Source organism: Dipteris shenzhenensis, chromosome 24, assembly GCF_047967505.1.
Source record: "Dipteris shenzhenensis isolate YYH24624 ecotype China chromosome 24, Dip_SZ_1.0, whole genome shotgun sequence".
NCBI lineage: Eukaryota > Viridiplantae > Streptophyta > Polypodiopsida > Gleicheniales > Dipteridaceae > Dipteris > Dipteris shenzhenensis.
The window spans coordinates 28,581,116-28,597,351 of record NC_141619.1 but is presented as its reverse complement, the minus strand read 5'-3'; the positions used below and the strand labels follow the sequence as shown (position 1 = coordinate 28,597,351).

Genomic DNA, 16,236 nt, shown 5'->3' with positions numbered 1-16,236 from the left:
AAAGTTGATGACAAGGCAGAGAAGTGCATCTTTATTGGCTACAACAATGAAAGCAAGGGGTATAGACTTTATAATCCTGTAACCAAGAAGGTTATCATTAGTCGGGATGTTATCTTTGCTGAAAATGCAGATCTGCCCTTTGCTGGTTTTGAGAGAAATCAGGGTCCTTCTGAACCCTCTGACGGGATGCTGCCCATTTCCTTTGATGTTGCACATGATATGCCAGTGGAAAATCAGAATTTGCAGCAAGATACTTTAGTGGGTGATGCCTCAGTTCAGCCTATGGCTGGGCTTGTTTCTCAAGAAGAGATTGTTGATGTCGTAGCACGTGAAAGTACAGCAGTGTAGGAAGCAAGATCAGTACCTCGTTGGTTGCTCCACACTCTTGAGGACAGTAAACTTTCAACACCACTTTCTAGCCATACACGGAGTGGCACTAGAGAAATGAGGATGCCCATTTCTGTGAGTTTGTTTGGGTCAGCAGCATACTTGAGACACATGAGCCTGATAGTTTTGATGGCACGAGACAATGTGCATTGGACGCATGCAATGCAAGCGGAGATTGACTTCATTAAGAAAACCACACTCAGGAGTTGGTGTACTTGCCTGCCGGCAAGAAGGCAATTGCCATGAAGTGGGTGTATAAGCTCAAACTAAAATCAGATGGGTCCATTGACAAGTACAAAGCTCGCCTTGTAGCAAAGGGCTATGCACAACAAAAAGGCATAGATTATGATGAAACCTTTGCTCCCACTTCTTGTATGACCACTGTTAGGTGTGTGGTTGCATTGGCCGCATTTCATGGATGGAAGATCCATCAGTTGGACATTAAAACTGCATTCTTGAATGGGGACCTTTAGGAGGAGGTCTATGTTTCTTAGACCATTGGATTTGTGGATTTGGCAAGGAAGACAAAGTATGCAAGTTGAGAAAGGCCTTGTATGGTTTGAAGCAAGCTCGTGGCCTTTTTGACTAGCCAAGGAATGCAGAACAATCCACATGAGAGAAGGGGGGGATTTTCTCATAATTGTTATCTACGCTGATGACATGCTGCTCACAGGTACTTATGCTGCAAAAATTGCAGATTTCAGGGCTGAATTACGGCGGATGTTTGAGATGTCAGATGTGGGGTTGCTTCACTACTATTTGGGCATCCAGTTTATACAAGATGATAGAGTTATTGGGTTGTTGCAGTCCAAGTATATTGGTAAGCTCCCGGAACGGTTCAGATTTCAGAATTGCAAGCTTATCTCTACTCCTATGGAGCCGGGGCTTAAGATGTCCGTTCATGATGCCAGTGAACCTTTTGATGCCTCTGTTTACAGCCAGGCTGTGGGATGCCTTATTTATTTATGCAACACGCGTCCTTACATTCAATATGCAGTGTCCCAGTTGAGTAGGTTTATGCACAGTCCAAAGACTACACATTGGCAAGCTGTGAAGCGTGTGCTCCCTTATCTGCAAGGCACCCAAACTCTTGGTTTGCTCTTTCCCAGGGAGGCTGACTTTCACCTACATGCTTACATCGATTCAGATTGGGCTGGTGATTTTGATACTCGGCAGTCCACTAGTGGTAACTCTTTCTTTCTTGGGCACTTGTGCATTTCTTGGTTAAGCAAGAAACAGTCTATGGTGGCTACCACTTCATGTGAGGGTGAGTACAAGGCAGCCTTCACAACCACAGTCGAGTGTATTTGGCTGAGGCGTTTACTAAGTGATCTTCATGCATCATTGGAGGAGCCTACTCCAATTCTCTCTGACAGTCAGAGTGCTATTGCAATCGAACAAAACATGGCAGATCTGCTCACCAAAGCATTACCTCGTACAAAGTTTGAGGCTTTTCGCAAAGCTTTAAACTTATATCTATTTGGTGATTGATGTTCACCTTGTACATTGTGACATTGTCACTGCAGGGGGGTGTTAGAAATATTTATATTTCCGAAGGTAGTGGCCAATAAGGGGCTAGGGGCACTTTTTCCTTTATTAAGGTTTTTTACCCCTAACCTCAGTTAGAGGTTGAGTTTTTGGGGGAGTTAGTCACCACACATCTTTTAACCCTAGCTAGGGTTCATTCTAGGGTTTAATCTCTATGACTACCCTAGCTTTGTAGTTCATTATTGTTGCTGCAATTTCATTCTAGCTTGCTTCAGCTCCATTCTCTCGGTTCTCTTGCTTCCATTTCCAACACAGCTTGAAAAGAGTTTGAGAAGTAGATTTTTCACAACTACATTATTTTTTGTGCAAAGAAGCATAGCAGTACAATAATGGCAATTTTATTAGCCAGATAAAGTATGTTAATGGCTTGTTCATGGAGGCAAGATTGAAGTTGGATTTTGATGTGGATGTACTAGATCTAGATGCCGTACACACAATTAAATTTACCTTCCATTAGGCCTACCATTTCATATGCAATGAGTTGTGTCCGTAAGTACATGTTACATCCTCAGACAGCCTTTTTCGAGGAACCCAAATAAATCCTCTTGTACTCTTAGTGTACCATGCTTTTTGGGATTATTTATGGGAACCCAAAATTCCATAGCTATAGGGTTTTTTGACAGTGATTGATTGGGTAGCAAAGACATAAGGTCCACTCTAGAGTACACTTTGTCACTCGGCCTTGGTGGTATTTCATGTGTTAGCAAGAAGCAAAACATTAAGGCCTTTCTTCCAATGAGAATATGGCTTTTGAAATTACTTGATCTTTGCATAGCACAAGAGAGTGTAGTCCCTATTGGTGTGACAATCAATCATGCATTTCTTTGCCCAAGAATTCTTTGGATCTTCTTGGACTAGCACTGTATGCTAGATATTACCTCCTTTCTGAAAAGGTAAAAATATGGACTTCTACCAGGGAAAGTCCAACTAATATTCTCATGAAGGCTTTACCAAAGGAGATTTTTTTCTAGGAGATTTTTTTCTATGTACGCAATTTGTATATGAGATAACTTCTTTACTTCAGAGAGGGATTGATGATGCAATTTGTAAAATCAAAGTCAAGCTACTACACTCGTTGCCCCTTATGCATGCAGCACGAACACACATAAACACACATACACACTTTTTTCTTTTTTTTTCCTGAAAACTTTGAATGCTATATATTACAAGATAGCTATCCCAGAAAACTGGTAATTGAAAGATTGCATCAAGAGAAACTCTCCATGTAGGACAAATATACATCATGATCTATGTAGTGAGTTTGCAGACAATCGAAAAGCGATTGCTGCAAAGAACAATGGAAGAAAACAAAAGTAGAAAAAACTGGATCACCAAAGACTTTGTGGTTTCTATCCACACACACACTCCCAAAAGAACTCGCCAAAAGAAAACATGTTGCCGAAGCAGTACTTTATAGGCCCAAAGTTGCTGTAATCTTTTCCTCCACCACTTGGCTAGGCGATGCATTCGCCAAACAGAATCACCTCTCTCTGAAACCCAAGATTGATGTAAAAGGATTTTATACAATGCAGGTACAGTAATCTGAGATAGCCTCAAAGGACAAGAAGAGGACCCTAGAGAAGTCAAAGTCCAATCTTCCAGCCGGGTCCTGGAGTTCCAAAGGAGGAATCGGAACAAAAGGTGAAAGCATAGAAGTAATTTGTTGCCACAAAGGACGATAATGAGAGCCCAATCCATATGTAGTGGCTGCTAGAGAAAAGGGGAGCATAGTACCAGTATCATCTATAACATCAGCAACCGAGGTGATGCCTTTAAACGAGACAAAGTAGGAACAATGAGATTCCTATAAAGCCAAGGGAGGGTGAAAGACTTTCGACCAGTGAATGCTTTCAGCTCTCAAAGAATTCCCAAGCAAAGTTTGCCGTCCATTCCATTCCAGATGAGAAAGAACATGCTTGTAGTCAAGAAGCAAGCGGGAGACAAAGGGCAGCCAGGCAAAGTGCCATCAATGCAGCCAAAAAAGAAATCCCATTGATCGAGTTGCCAATGACCAAACACAGAAATACTGATATGAGTGACCAGAGTCCTAATCATAAGAGCCCAAGGCTGATCACCTTGCAAAAATTGCGGTAAGAATATGCACATGAATATCCGTGATGCTCAATCCACCATGCATCTTGGGAGAACAAATGTGATGCATCGAAAGCAGCGTGAGACTTTTTCTTGCATGTTTGGATCGCGAGAAGATTTCCCATAAAGACAGACATGAAAGATGTAAGATCTGCCTTAGTGAGCATGATTAATGGCAAGTGAAATTGAATATATGCCACAAGGATGGATTGCACTATTCGATGACGAACGTGCAAAGGCCAGGTTGCCAGTTTCCAATACTCAAGCTTTTTCTGAAGCTTAGCCAAAATCCAATCAGTTTGTTGTCGGCGAGTGAGTTCCCACCCCAAAGGGTAACCAAGATGATGAACAAACTGAGTGGGTGGAATGATAGCCTCGGGCCATAATAGACTATGTCAGTCTTTGGAATGCAAAGGGAGCAGCTTAGACTTCTGAAAATTAACATGAAGACCACTTGCCAAACCATAAACAGAGAGGACCTGCATCAAGGCACCAAGATCATGGGGCGTATTCTTAAGGGTAAAGAAAGAATCATCAGCATAAGCTTGAGCAACCATGCTGCGATTAGCATCCAATTCCAAGCCATGAAGTGATCATGTAGCCACAAGATGATCAATATATATCAGCATAGGATGAGTAGCAATGGCATACAATAAAGCACTGAGAGGGCATCACTGGCGGACCGAACAACGAAGAGTCCACTCATCAGAGATATCCCCAAAAAGAATGCAAGCCGCATTGCTATCTCTATAAAGCCAATGAATAACCTGCTACCCAAACCCCAAAGCTCGCATAGTTTGCGAGATGAAATCCCTGTGATTAGCATCCAATTCCAAGCCATGAAGTGATCATGTAGCCACAAGATGATCAATATATTGCAGCATAGGATGAGTAGCAATGGCATACAATAAAGCACTGAGAGGGCATCACTGGCCGACCGAACAACGAAGAGTCCACTCATCAGAGATATCCTCAAAAAGAATGCAAGCCGCATTGCTATCTCTATAAACCCAATAAATAACCTGCTGCCCAAACCCCAAAGCTCGCATAGTTTGCAAGATGAAATCCCATTGAACTGTGTCAAAGGCTTTTGCAATATCTACTTGCAAGAGTAGAACATCCTGCTGCGTGTATTTGGCATTCAATCCCAATATAAGCATTGGCAATGTTATCTGTGATATGGCGATGTGGAACAAAGCCATATTGGGAGGGATGTGAGAGAATGGAGAGAGAGAGAGAGAGAGCAAGAGAGTGAGAGCTGGAGAGCTGAAAGCTTGATAGCTGAGTTGCAATAGAAGAGTGTGAAGAGTACAACTCAATGAGTGAGAGATAAGGTTTTGTCCTAGTGACAAAACCTTAGTAGTCACTAACCATAGTTAGTGAACTAACTACGGTTAGGGGGAAAAACCTCTTAAAGGGGAAAAAGTGCCCCTAACTAGCTTATTAAATTACATTGGTCACTGCTGAATTATATCTATAATTCTAACAAGGGATGCAACCCATCATGCAAATAACCTTTAATCCGATCAACCACCATTTTGGCAATGATCTTGTAAATGACTGGCATGAGCATGATTGGCCTCCAATCACCGATTTTGCCATGCTGTATTTACCATTTGCAACAATGTGAATTTAAGAAGATCCCAGAAACAAAACACATCACTAAGCAAATGTCAGTTGGAATTGAGCTGCTCCTCTCCCTGTGAGCTGCTCTCCCTCTCTCAGCCAGCCCCCTCTCCCTCTCTCTCCCTCTCTCTCACCCTCGCTGCCCGCCCTCTCCCTCCCCTTGCTTCTCCTCCTCTCCCTCCCCTTCGCCAGCCCCCTCTCCCTCCTCCCTCCCTTCCTCCTCCCCGCTCTCCCTCTCCCCCCCTGCCAGCCCACCCGCCCCCTCCCTCTCCCTCCTTGCCCTCCCTCTCCCCACCTGCTGCCCTCCCCCCCTCGCCCCCCTCCCCCTCCCCCGCCCCCTCTCCCCCACCCGTTGCCCCCCCGCCCCCTCCCTCCCCCGCCCCCTTTCTCTCCCCCACCCTCCCTCTCCCGCTGCCCCCCCCGCTGAAATATTACAATGGACTGTAATATCTCTGGAGGACCACTGTAGCAAAGGCAAAAAGAACTGAACATAGGACATTACAATGGACTGTACTATTCTAAGCCTGACATGAAGTGGCCAAGTAGAAATTTTTCAATATTCCAGTTTATGTTGAAGTCTTTGGAAGATCCATTTTAACTGCTGCTTCCTGGTGATATGCCATCCTATTGGATATCCCAAATGCTTGACTACATCTTTGGAATGCACTACCTGACCTGGCCAGAGAATAGAATGCCAGTCACATTGTTTCAGGGGAAGCAATTTAGATTTGTCAAAGTTGACATGCAATCCCGCTGCTAATCCATACAATGGTAGTGTGGTCATTAGCATGTGAACTTCCCGGGGAGAGTTCTGTGGCATAAAGAAGGAATCATCAACATATGCTTGTGCCAAAAAAGATGCAGCCCTAGGGATTTTAAGACCAGTCATCTGTCCTGTGTTTGTAAGATGATCAAGATACATCAAGAGGGGATGGGTCGCAATGGCATAGAAGAGAGCACTAAGAGGGCAGCCTTGTCTAACTGATCTACCCAATGTCCATGACCGAGATAGATGACCCCCAAGAATGCACTGAGAAGTAGAGCCAGAATAAAGCCAATAAATTGCATTTGCTATCTTGGTACCAAAGCCCAACTTTGTCATGATTTGAGAGATAAAATCCCATTGAACAGTGTCAAATGCCTTAGTGATATCTACTTGCAATATGAGCACATCTTGATGCGAGTACTTAGCATATTCAATTGCAGTCAATGCATTGGAGATATTGTCATGGATTTGTCTTCGTGGCACAAACCCATACTGATGAGGATGAAGGCCCGCATTCAGTATCCCATGAAGCCTATACACAATCATTTTGGCAATGAGTTTGTAAACTACAGGCATCAAAGTAATAGGCTTGTCTAGCTTAAACACACTGAATAGGGACATTTTTTAAAGAATTGTTGTCTTTTATGTTTATGTTTATTAAGCATGGTTTGTACTCTTTTGTGTGCAAAACGATGTGTTAATGCCTTATGTCAAGGCCACATGTGTTTTGTAGATTTATTATCCATGAAGAAGATTCCAACTATGTACTCTTTTCAACTAAAGGGTTTCTTTCGTATTAAATTGACGGCAATTGTGTTTATGAATGAAGAATTTTTGTTGATCTCCCGGATGCACAAAATCGAGAAAAAATATTACATGTGCTACTTGCTGAGGAGGACTTGGGCGAAAATTTCAATTTTCAGGAACTAGCCTCTCAAACAGAAGGTTTTTCTGGTAGTGATTTGAAGGTAAATTACTACTTCGCACAAGAATACAAAGTGAGGATTTCCTAGGATCATGGAATTTTAGCTTCCCAGAAATATTCATCACCTTTTGCATGTGATTGATTTCTATATCATGTCTGCAGAACCTTTGTGTGGCTGCAGCATATCGGCCCATACGTGAGTTTCTAGAAGTAGAGAAACAGGTCAGTGAGCTTTACACGTTTAGCTTTTAATTAGAACTGTTCAAGGACGGTATATCCAAGACATTGGCATTAACTTCAATTACGCAGCTCCTCCATTTTGTTGCATAGTAAACGACTTCATCAATTCAGTTTTTCCCCCTTTTTCATTGGCTCTGTAAAACTGAAAGCATACATAAGAAGTTTATGGCCTTTGTAGATGGATAATTTTAAAATCGATACCTTTTTCCTTTAGATGCTTAGAATTGTATGTGTATAGATGGCTGCTGACCTTTTTAATGCTGGAATTTACCAAACTCTATCATAAGTAGGGTTTTTGTTTTAAGAGACAAAATTGCAACTACTCTGCACTGTAATGTCATTATGCCGTGATGGAGAACCATAAGAACTGACCGTTATGTCGACTTACTTATCAAGGAATAGAATTGTTGTTATGTTCTTGATGAGAGTAATCAGACTTAACCAAGGTGAAAGGCTGCATTGTAAGGTTCTTGGTGTCAGTTGCAAGACGACTGGCTACTCACAAGGCCTATATTTGGCACAAGTGGGTCATCCATGTTGGCAAGTTGCCAAAAGAGTCATGGGGGTGAGTACAGGGGGGTGACTAGGGATGCAAAAGGCATTGTAATCGTCATGTGGATGGGTGATGACCTCTCTTGCAGGATGAGTTTTCTTAGACAGGGTTAAATAGGTGTGTATGGAAAGGTCCGACTAAGGAAAGATACTTGTCATGTATCACAATTCCATGGGTTAAGAACTGAAATCTCAGCATTCTTATATCAAAATATTTGCTACACCAAACGAATAAATGTTAATTGTGAAACTGCTCGAGAATACTCAAGAAGACTTCTTGTGATGGCTGAATAGAAAACGATGTTGTTCATGGCTTAATTTACAAGGCTTAAATATTTGTACAAATGTAAAAGAATTAGCCAATAAAGCTTTACAAGTAATATAAAATGTCGTCTAGCTGCTCTACCAAAGAGAAGCAATATGCCGAAATATTTAAGGCCTAGACGCATTTCATTGGTCTGCAAAACTCCCAAATTGTCTATCCACTGCCAAATTGCATCCAAAATGCAAAAGCCCCAAATTTTTGCAAGAAATTGCAACTGAAAGAGGGAAAATTGACTGAAACCCCTAAATTTTGCAATTGTCTGCAAAAGCCCCAAATTTGTTTGCAAAATTGGAATGCGAGACTAAAAGCCCCAATTTCTGGACAAATCTACAATCTGCTTGGAATGTCTGTCCAAGCATGCACAAAAGCACACCAAAATTGCAATGTGCCTACAAAGGACCCAGAAGCCCCATATTCTCTGCAAAAAGAAACACTTGCACACCTGCAAAATGATCTTGCAAGGAGACCCTGCAAAGAAAACCTGCAAGTGGTACGACGCTTGCAACGGTACGGACAGCAGTGTACGGGCCGTACGTCTTAGCGTGGACTGTACATCGCAAGTGCACGGCAGGGTACGGGGTAACGGGAGACACATGCGAATTGAGCGCTAGGCAAAATAGCCGTACGTCTGTACGGGTTGGAACACAGATGTGCGGCCAGGTACAACTGTACAGCACTCACGCACTACACCAATACTGCAGGATTGCATAGGGTGTATAGGCATACGGACAAGCTCGCTGGCAACGCACGTGCGGAACAGTGTACGGACAGGAACCTCGAGCTGCTGCAAGCATCGGCTGTATGGGTGCTGCATGTGTACGACAGTTCCGCTCTACGTCGCAAGTGTACGGCAGGGTACGGGGTAATGGGAGACACATGCAAACTGAGCTCTAGGCAAAACAGCCGTATGTCTGTATGGGTTGGAACGTAGATGTACGGCCAGGTACAACTGTACGGCACTCGCGGATTGCACCTGTATGGAAGGCTTGCGCAGGGTGTATGAGTGTACGGACAAGCTGCCTAGCGATGCAAGTGCGGAACATTGTATGGACAGGAACCTTGAGCTGCTACAAGCGTGGGCTGTACGGGCATCGCAGGTGTACGGCAATTTCGTACAGTTGTACGGGCTGTATAGGCGAGCAAATTATAGGAATGGAGCAAGTTGTACAGAAAGCTGTTGGTACGAATTTCAGGCTGGGGCAAGGGATAAGCAGAAGTACAATGGATATCTAAATGTGGAGTGTCTTGGACTGAACCTTATTCAGGTTGCATGACTGGCATATGGGCTGCTCCGTGGGTATCTGATCCCCAAATGGTCCTTGGTATCTCTCAATGCAAAGCTAAGTTCTAAGGGACTCATCGCTCAAGGGCCATGCGTAAAGCATGTGAGAGGTGGATCCTAAGATACCTTGGTCTTATGATGTGGCCATATATGGTGAGGCAAAGAAATTGCTCTTGGTAGAACTAGGGCTTCGCGTGAAGATAGCTGGATTCCCTGTCCTGGGTCACCTGTAGGTGGACAAATGATTAAGGGCTTCTCATGGTACACGAGCTATCCAAGCTGGTATTCTGTTATTAATGCACCTCGCCCCCCTTTTGATCGTTAATATTTTAGGTTGGAAAAAACACGAGGATTTACTGCTAGCCGAGAGAGCCCAGATTTTCTTGAAGTAGAGTCCCCCCCGCTCAGTACCCTCTCAAAAGGCTGTGCTTAAAATTATTAGGGTGGCAGCAAAATGTACCAAAATGTTGTGATGTGTGCCGAGTGCTTGCTTCTTATAAGATCCAAAAGATGAGGACCTGAAGCCTCTCAAAATGTAACCAATCTGTGTTGCTGCATTCCAGTCCCCAAACTGCCCAAGCTTGCATTGCCGTTGGTCTAACTGATGAGTCAAGATTTTGTTTCTATGTCTTGAAAGTCAGGCCAAATAGGGCCTCATACCCCTTACTCATTTGTGTGCTCCTGGCTGAATTCATGCCAAGTTCTGTGCCCTTCAAACTTCACAACTAGATAGGTATAGGTTGTCAAGTGTGATTGCATGGAAATTGACCTGTGTATGTCTTCCTGGGTACCTAAAACAAATACGGCCGTGCTCTGAGTGTTATTGGACAAAGAAGCTGCTCCTATAGGATTTGTTTGTATGCTGCATATGATACATGTACGTGATTTTTGTGGGTGTTTCTCTCTCACGACACCATAAAAATGTGCAATGAAGCTTGCCTCTATAACGTCTGCATCTGACAAGAGTGTCTCTAAGAGGACATCACCTCCTGTCTCAAAGCACCATGTTCGAATGTGTTATTCTAATGATGTGGCATATTTACTACTATCCAATGTTTATTATTTGTTTGTTTCTCAAGTAAATCTCATTTTATGCTTTGCAATTTGAAGATTCAATGCTTCATAGATGTAAGATAATCAGTAAAGCATCTTTAAGCTGAGGTGGACAGCATAGTGTGATTAAGAAACAAATTTTTAAGTTAGATGTTCACTTAGCTCCCTCGCAAATACTGACCAGTTATGAATGCTCAGGCAAAGGTTGATGGGCTTTCTGGTGTCGCCGCCCAGCAAAAAGATCGTCAAGTATCTCTTCGAGCATTGTGTTTAGAAGACTTCATTCAATCAAAAATAAAGGTCTCTCTCTCTCTCTCTCTCTCTCTCTCTCTCTCTCTCTCCCCCTTTTGTTCCAGTTTGTTCTCTGGGGTCAACCATTAGGCTCTTCCTTCCTACATAACCATTAGACACTGTTGCCTGGATCACACCCTTCTGCGAAGCCGGGACTCAGGACTTGATACACTTTCTCTGGCTTCAAAGTCCATATCAGATGCTTTTGTGGAGGCTAAGCCTGTTCTTGTAAATGCAATCAAATATCCGAGACTCGTTTCAGGATTCAGTTGATAATGCAGGCAATTCTTTGAGGAGCACCTATGATAATACCAAATCAATTGTAAATACTATCAAGAATATATCTGGTTCATATGACAAACCCACGACTGTACTGGAATCTGGAGCTGACAAGTGCCTTTCGCATGGAGACACTGGTAGATGATTCCCTAAGGGGAGTTGCAGCAACTGTTGAGAGTGCAACAGTTAAGCTTTTGTAGCAATCCACTTGATGTGCTGACAAGTGCCTTTCGCATGGAGACACTGGTAGATGATGCCCTAAGGGGAGTTGCAGCAACTGTTGAGAGTGCAACAGTTAAGCTTTTGTAGCAATCGGTAGACTAATTGCTGATGATATATAGTGGTACCAAAGAGGTCCAGCCAATAGATATGAGGTTGTTGCTTGACACCACTGAGAATAACCTATCAGAATCTGCTGGACCAATACAATATGCTCTCCAGCAGGTAGTTTATATCTGTTTGAGAGGGTCTGCTTATCTTGGATTTTTTTAATCTTATTTTAAAACCAGTTTATTGTAGTACATTATCGATTCTCTCTAAGTCATTTCCAAGAATGTCTGCATCCAGCAGAGCTAACTCTTTAAGAAATTCTTATGATGGCATTATGCAGATTGGAATGTCTATCACTTATGATGCAAGCAGCATGGTTCAGATGCGGCAGTGGAATGAACAGTATGGTGAAGGGGGCAGCAGGACAAAATCAGTGTTTGGATTTGTCAAGTGAAGTACTATTCTTTGCTCAGATGTTTTAGCCATACATGAAGTTCCCCATCATACAAGCTACATCACTGTAAACCTACAGGTGCGTTTCCCATTTGTTATGTACTGTTTTTGCATCCTTTTTTGAAGTTTCAGGAAGTGCGATCAAGGGTTTTTCAGGAGAATGAAGGCTGGAGATGGCCAATGTTTTGGTATTTTCTATGCTTACAGTGAAGATCATCGAGGAGGCTGTGTCAAGGGACGTAGTCAAGTCCTTCAACTTATCACACCATTGATCCTGCCATGTAGCTGGCTTAGGTAGTTTTGTCTTCATGCTGTAGCTGTAATTGCGGGAATTTTCCTATGCCTACCCAACCTAAAGTAGTAGAAAATATTGAGGGAATGTATTGAATAAACTATGAAATGAGCTAAGAGCTTTAAGTTGGTTGTGGGTCTCCAATGTAACATTATTCTGGATCCTAACACATGGGTCCACATGAAATTTTATTTATCTGTTTCCTTCATTTTCTAGAAGGGGAAGAGGGGGGGACATTGTGAAGTATAACTTGCAGTGGGGAATTCCCCAAAAAGGTACAAAATGCAGGTGTAAGCCCTTGGCTGTATACAAAGAAAGTGCGCTTGGAAGCTCTTTGAACCAACATTCTCTGCATTCATGCTGTTCATTATGATTACTTCCAAGATAGAATGACCTTGGACCTTGGAAACTTTAGACATGCGCTAGCTTGAGTATAAGTTGTAATGTTTTTTTTGTGTCACTTCCTAGGCCTTGACTTTGACCACAATCTCTATAGTATTGTTGGATCAGAAGATTTCGTTCTAGAAAGCTCTAACCAATTCTCGTAAGCTACACTCCTTGAAAATCTTTTCCAATCTCCTTTATATTCTTAAAGTTTAGTATTTAAGAGCTGAAGCTAAAAAACCATCGTGGTGCTATTGGTGGAAGAAGCATGAATTAGGAGAATGCATTTTTTCTTGGAAATGAAATCTCTCATTGTATCAAGAAACCCCAACAACCTAGTCATCTAGCCCAAAAAAACTCTAGTTGAGAGACTAGATAAAATAATCACATTTTTAGAGAGTTGTACCTTAGATTAAGAGAATGCATTATATTTTTTATTAACCTCTTCCAAGAGACGTGCGCATGTGTTCATGCATTGCATGTTTGTGGGGTTGGGCATATGCACATACACATGATATGTATGGAAGCCACAAGGAAACCTTGAAAAATTGCATGGAGGACCATGTTTTTAGGCTCCCAAATTTTTAGTTAACTACATTGCTTGCATCTTTGGTCTTTAATTGCAAACAACTAACACATACAGAGGTTTTAATTACCCGTTAAAGCCTTGGTCTTCACTAGAGATTTGCTTGTAGGTTACCTCTTGGAATTGAAGGCCACTTACATTCACAATGCTTAGCTTTATAGGATGATGTATTCCCCTCTATTTTATGGAGTCCATTTGAGGGCACATTGTTTGAAAGGATATATCAATTGAACGATATCTAGGCTAATTAAGAAGTTTCGGAATCCCTACAAGGCATTTAGGGACCCTCTCTAGAGGATTAATAACATAAGTTACAAACAAAAAGCGGGGAGCTAAACAGCCCGTTTTTCTTTTAATTTTGCAAAAAGAGTCAAAATAAGTATGCATATGCTTTTTTAAGTGAGGAATTTCATATTGCATCATTGTAGGAAGCGGTACATAAATGGAAGTGGTTCCTTTAGTTTTTTATGTTTAAATAATTTGTTTATTCTGTCATTCTTACTTTCCTAAATATGAGAGAGAGAGGGGGAGAGAGAGAGAAAGAAAGAAAGAAAGAAAGTGTATTATTGTCCACTAAAGGCCAAATGGGCTCATGGGACATCAAGAACTCTGCATACAAGATAGCACAAAATCAACGTGCCACAAAGAAGAGGCATCGTCGAATATCATCTAAGTGCTACGCAATACAATCCAAGTGAAAGTACATAATGTCAAATCTGAGCCTAAATACAAAGTAAACTAGATGCAAGAAAACCGCCCCTGGGTACAAAATGGGGGGATGAGTACAATATGCCAATGCAAAGATACAAGTCCAGGTGTCACGGAGTCTGATAACCAAAATAATACTGGAAATCCTGTCCATCGACTCTGCCTCCTGCTATGAGAGTACAAATCTGAGCAAAGGTGAGGTGAGCGGCTGGTGGGGCGAGATCTCCATGAGTAAGTCTCCTCCGAAAAGCTGCCATCATCCTGGATCGTCTGGAGATGAAGCGGCGAGTACGTCCCCTATGTAACAAGATCCTGCGGTGTCTACAAACCATCTCATATGTACATTCACAGGGTGGAGGCATGTGTCCTGTGTGAGCTCTGACCTCCTCATGCCCCTCCTGGTCTCTGTCCTCTGGTATAGCGTGTGCCTGAGCTCTATCAGGCTGGGCTCTATCACGCTCCGGTCTGTGCTGATGGTCTCTGAGGTAGTCTCGTCGAAGCATAGTGGCCTCCCTGACATAAAGAGCTAGGCAATGCTGATCCTCGTAGTCCATCACTCGTGAGAGAGAGAGAGAGAGAGAGAGAGAGAGAGAGAGAGAGGTGTATTAAGGTCCACGGAAGACCTCACAGGCCTATGGGACAAGCTACAAAGTACACCAAAAGGATGATCTCATACAAGCCTCAGTGGGCTGAAGCAAAGGGCACTAAGGCCCTTGCTTGGTACTAAGACTACTAAACTGAAAAACTGAAAAGCTGATAGATTGATAACCTGAAAACTCTATAGAGATCAATAGCTTGAGCAAAATTAGATATAACCCGGAGACTAGCAACTATTTGAGAGTTGTAGCATGCTGAGATCTAAGACTCAGGCTCAGAAGCCAAAGCTTGGCACCATGGAGGCTTGCCTGTGAGCGGTTAAAAGGTCTCGGATCTGTGTTTGTCGGGTCGTGTCACGCTATGGTGGTACAGTGGGACGTGGTCTCCTCGATCTCTAAACCTGTTGTGTCCCTCTCTTAGTAATCCAGGCTACCTGCATGTCAGCTATCTCCTCCACCTCCATCCCGATGTGAAACCGGCCTCTAATCACTCAGAGGGCAGTGGAACTAAACCTTTAATCACTTCAGCACTTATTTACAGCTCACAAAGCATATATCACAACCATTAACCATTGCATGATCACCATTTGGCATTTACCCATTTGTTCACAAACAAAACCACTAAAAAAGGGATGGAGGCTAGAATGCCTCCACTCAACAAACATAGACAAGTGCACCCGATTGGCCCCAAACACCGTGGCGCCCCTTTTGGTATTTCTTTATATTTCATAGTGAAATGATTACAAGTTGCATCTTGGAGACCTTCCCTGCAACTCTGAGCACGCAGCCCCAATTCACTAAGCCTTCGCAAGGCTTTCAAGCATAGAACACCATCACATAAGTGCACTTAATACATAGACTCAACCCAAAGGCATTCTCTTTTCCAAGTGCAATTCCATTGGCTGTCCAGATGCAATCACACTACACCCCAGCTGCACTCTCTTTGAGTGGTTTCCAGATGGCATTCACAAAGATTTTCAAAGCTCCAAAATAAAATCAGCAAAGTACCCAACCAAAGAATGACTCATATAGCACTGCCTGGGCACCTGTGAGCCAAGAAAGAGGTGGCACACGAGGCCAACCAATAGCTTATGGCAAAAAGAAATTGCAGCAGCAAAATCACAACTTACCAAGCCCTGAGAACTCGAACCCAGTCCTCAATCGCCAAGAGGACATAGTAGCCAATGCCCAGTTGCATTCTCAGCCAAAGAGGAGTGCAAAGGCATGAAGAAAGAGCATTTACAAGAGTCGACCAGCAAGAATTCCACTGAAAAATGCAAAATGAAGCACTTCTGTCGCGAAGAAATGGGAGTTCTTGGGCTCAAAAGAAGCGTGCTTCAGAGAGGAATGCATTGAGAAGGTTTTGGAGAAGTTTCATCGCCGGAAAGTCCTCCAAAACTGAGAAAAACCAGTCAACCAGCGCGTGGGACCACTCGACGTTCAACAAAAAGGTGTAGCTTTGCAAGAGGGGAGGCCCAGGAGGCAGTAGAAGCAAAAAGGTCCAGAAAAAGCCACTTTTGCAAATTCGACCAGCAAAAGAAGTACTCAGCTCTGCCCGTTCTACCAAACGCACGGAGGGAAA

General features: G+C 42.9%; 1 protein-coding gene across 6 annotated transcripts in view; it reads left to right on the top strand.

Annotated features, from left to right (window-relative positions):
- The window catches only part of LOC147886454 (uncharacterized), a 225,903-nt gene extending 212,976 nt beyond the window's left edge, over nucleotides 1–12,927 (top strand). For all 6 annotated transcript variants that reach the window (XM_087395193.1, XM_087395191.1, XM_087395192.1 and 3 more), the window contains exons 21-25: nucleotides 7,248–7,386; nucleotides 7,506–7,565; nucleotides 10,994–11,095; nucleotides 11,976–12,167; nucleotides 12,296–12,927. In XM_087395193.1, the coding sequence (XP_087251319.1) occupies nucleotides 7,248–7,386; nucleotides 7,506–7,565; nucleotides 10,994–11,095; nucleotides 11,976–12,089 (415 nt within the window). In that variant the 3' untranslated portion in view covers nucleotides 12,090–12,167; nucleotides 12,296–12,927. The remainder of the gene's footprint in view (nucleotides 1–7,247; nucleotides 7,387–7,505; nucleotides 7,566–10,993; nucleotides 11,096–11,975; nucleotides 12,168–12,295) is intronic.
- The last annotated feature ends 3,309 nt before the right edge of the window (nucleotides 12,928–16,236 follow it).